Source organism: Propithecus coquereli, unplaced genomic scaffold, assembly GCF_000956105.1.
Source record: "Propithecus coquereli isolate 6110/MARCELLA unplaced genomic scaffold, Pcoq_1.0 Scaffold241, whole genome shotgun sequence".
In the NCBI taxonomy this organism is placed as follows: Eukaryota; Metazoa; Chordata; class Mammalia; order Primates; family Indriidae; genus Propithecus; species Propithecus coquereli.
In genome coordinates, this window is record NW_012147964.1 from 145,270 (window position 1) to 148,387 (window position 3,118).

The 3,118-nt window shown below is 48.4% G+C and overlaps 1 protein-coding gene across 1 annotated transcript; it reads right to left on the bottom strand.

Moving 5' to 3' along the window:
* Nucleotides 1-1,159: 1,159 nt before the first annotated feature.
* Nucleotides 1,160-2,122, bottom strand: LOC105811839 (olfactory receptor 7A17-like). The gene has a single exon (XM_012646113.1). It carries the CDS (start codon nt 2,120-2,122, stop codon nt 1,160-1,162), a length of 963 nt encoding a protein of 320 aa, XP_012501567.1.
* Between the last annotated feature and the right edge of the window lie 996 nt (nt 2,123-3,118).

Consider the following 3,118-nt stretch of genomic DNA (forward strand, 5'->3'; position numbering starts at 1 on the left):
GTCAGGAGTTCGAGACCAGCCTGAGCAAGAGTGAGACCCTGTCTCTACTAAAAATAGAAAGAAATTAGCTGGACAACTAAAAAATATGTATATATAAAGTTAGCCGGGCATGGTAGTGCATGCCTGTAGTCCCAGCTACTCGGAAGGCTGAGGCAAGAGGATTGCTTGAGTCCAGGAGTTTAAGGTTGCAGTGAGCTAGGCAGACGCCACGGCGCTCTAGCCTGAGCAACAGAGTGAGACTCTGTCTCAAAAAAAAGCTTAAGTGTAATATGGCACATTGTATAACACACACACACACACACACACACACACACACGTACGTAAGTCTCAATTTCAATATTAATTGGAAATTGATGGGAATCCAATGACGTCCAGTACGGTTTGCAGTTGAGCCAGGAAACTCGTACCCTATCGAGGAGTGGGACGAAGGAGGCCTGTTTCCATTAGCTTTTGCGTGACCACCCAAAACAGCGGATTAAAGCAACCACGGTGGTTTTACAGTTTGTGGGTTGGCCATCTGGGCTGTGCTCAGCCCGGGGAGTGAGTTCTCTTCCTGTCTGGCTTGCGCAGCCTGTTGCCAGGTGGTGTGTGTGGGGGGGTCGCTTGTTCTTCAGTCAAGGTCTCCTCCCCCAGCCAGGCAGGGCGTGTGCACACGTTGCTGGGGGAGTCTGGAGGAGCACAAGGTCCACTGCACACGCAAGGAAACACTTGGCAAGCGCCAGCTCGTGTCTGTTTTGCCTACACCCCATGGGCCGTTGTAGCCACGTGGGTGAGCCCAGAGCGGAAGGGCAGAGTTACACAGTAGGGGCTTGGGTACAAGGAAAGGAAGACACCGCAGACTTTCTTTTTTGCAGTTGGCCACAAGGCGAACGTGTTTCTCTTGCATGAGTCCAAGTGAGAGGGAATTGCTTTATTGAGATGTAGGAAATTCACCTATTTAAAGGCTATAACCTGACACATGTTGGCCTATGTGCACCGCATGAAACCATCACCACAATCAAACTAGTGAACCCCCAAAAGTTCCCTCATGTGCCTGTGTAATTCCTCCCGGTCCTTCCCCAAGTGAGCAATGATCTGCTTTTGAGTGGGAGTAGACCCAGCTTCTCCCAGTGGCTTATTCCGTTACTGAAGAACTCAAACTATGTTTTTCTGTGAAGGATCAGGGCCTGGCTTCCATGATCTCACTGAGAGAGCAAGTTCCTCTGCGGAGAAGTCTCCTCAGAGCGCCCTTCATGTCCCTGTTCCTCAGGCTGTAGATGAAGGGGTTCAGCATGGGGGTGACCACGGTGTACATCACCGAGGCTATTGAACCCCTTCTGGAGGGCTGGGCTGTTCCAGAAGTTAGGTAGAACCCAAGGCCTGCACCATAGAACAAGGAGACGACGGAGAGGTGAGACCCACAGGTGGAAAAGGCTTTGTACTTCCCTCCAGCAGAGGAAATGCACATTATGGAGGAGATAATTCTAGAATAAGAAAAAAGGATCCCAGTCAGGGGAATAGCACCGAGCAGACCAGATAGAAAATACAGCAGGACGTCATTAACAAGGGTGTCAGAGCAGGCGAGCTTGAGGATGTAAGCTAGTTCGCAGAAGTAGTGGGGGATTTCTGCCTCTTGGCAGAAGGACACCCTCAAAACCATCAAACTTTGCAGCAGAGAATACGTCAGGCAGATTAACCAAGAAACCAGAAGCAGAAGACCACAGAGGCGGGGGTTCATGATGACCGTGTAGCGCAGGGGGTGACAGACGGCCACGAACCGGTCATAGGCCATTGCCGTCAGTAGCAAACTGTCTAGCCCACCGAAAATCAAGAAAAAACACATCTGGGCGAGGCAGCCTTTGTACGTGATGTCTCTGCTGTGCGCCTGGATGTTCACTAACATCTTGGGCACCGTGGTGGAGGCGAAACAGACGTCAACAAAGGACAGGATGGAGAGGAAGAAGTACATGGGGGTGTGGAGGTGGGCGTCAGAGATGACGGCCAGGATGATGAGCAGGTTCCCAAACACAGTGACCAGGTACATGGACAGGAACAGCCCAAGGAGGACGGGCTGCAGGTCTGTATCTTCTGAAAGTCCCAGAAGGAGGAATTTTGAAATAGCTGTTTGGTTCCCTGGTTCCATATAACTTATGGAAATTGCCTGGAAAGAAGTAAAGCGTAATGTGAAAACAATGATAAAACAGAAATGCGCCACACGTTTTCAACTCATTCACTCGCGAAGCCTTATGTTTTATTATCTAAGTGGTTTGCTTTCTTTAGTTGACCAAGATTTCTTCAGTGCTACTGTCCCTCCCTTGCTTCTATCGCTACTCCCTGGAATACCTTGTCTTTAAAATGAACGTTCCACCTCTTGTCAGTTTTTTAACTAACTTACATGTCAGCTTTCTCCACTCTGCTTAGTCCCTGAGATGTGTAGGAATAGGGAGGGGAGGGCAAGAGGTCAGCGGGAAAAGCTCAACAAGCAGCAAGGTGCACTGTCCCCCGACAGCTCTGAGACCAAAAGTGTCAGGTAGTTCTGAAGTGTCAAGTTGGGATAAAATAAACAAACAAGCAAGGAAACTGGCTGAAAACCTACACAGGAGATGTTGTGGCTTTGATTTCAGACAAACGCAATAAGGCAAATATTGTAATAAAGTGGAGCGCACAATTTTTTTTGTTTCCCAGTGTATATAAGTTATGTTTGCACTATACTGTAGTCTGTTAAGTGTGCAATAGCATTATGTCTAAACATAATATGCATACCTTAATTTAAAAAAATACTTGATTGGTAAATCATGCTAATGAAAAAAAAATGAATACTCCATGAATGAATGAATACTCCAATAGACCATGCAGGGGTCTCCTTTGCATAGTCCTTTTTTTTTTGAGACAGAATCTCGCTCTTTTGCCCAGGCTAGAGTGCCATGGCATCAACCTAGCTCACAGCAACCTCAAACTCCTGGGCTCCTGTGATCCTCCCCTGCCTCAGCCTCCCAAGTAGCTGGGATTACAGGCATGCACCAGCCTCTGGGAGGCTGAGGCGGGAGGATCATTTGAGGTCAGGAGTTCAAGACCAGCCTGAGCAAGAGCGAGATCCCATCTCTACAAAAAATAGGAAAATTAGCCAGGTGTGGTGGTG

What these genes read in the sequence shown, in the direction of transcription:
- LOC105811839 (XM_012646113.1), bottom strand. Translation starts at nt 2,122, where the DNA reads ATGGAACCAGGGAACCAAACAGCTATTTCAAAATTCCTCCTTCTGGGA.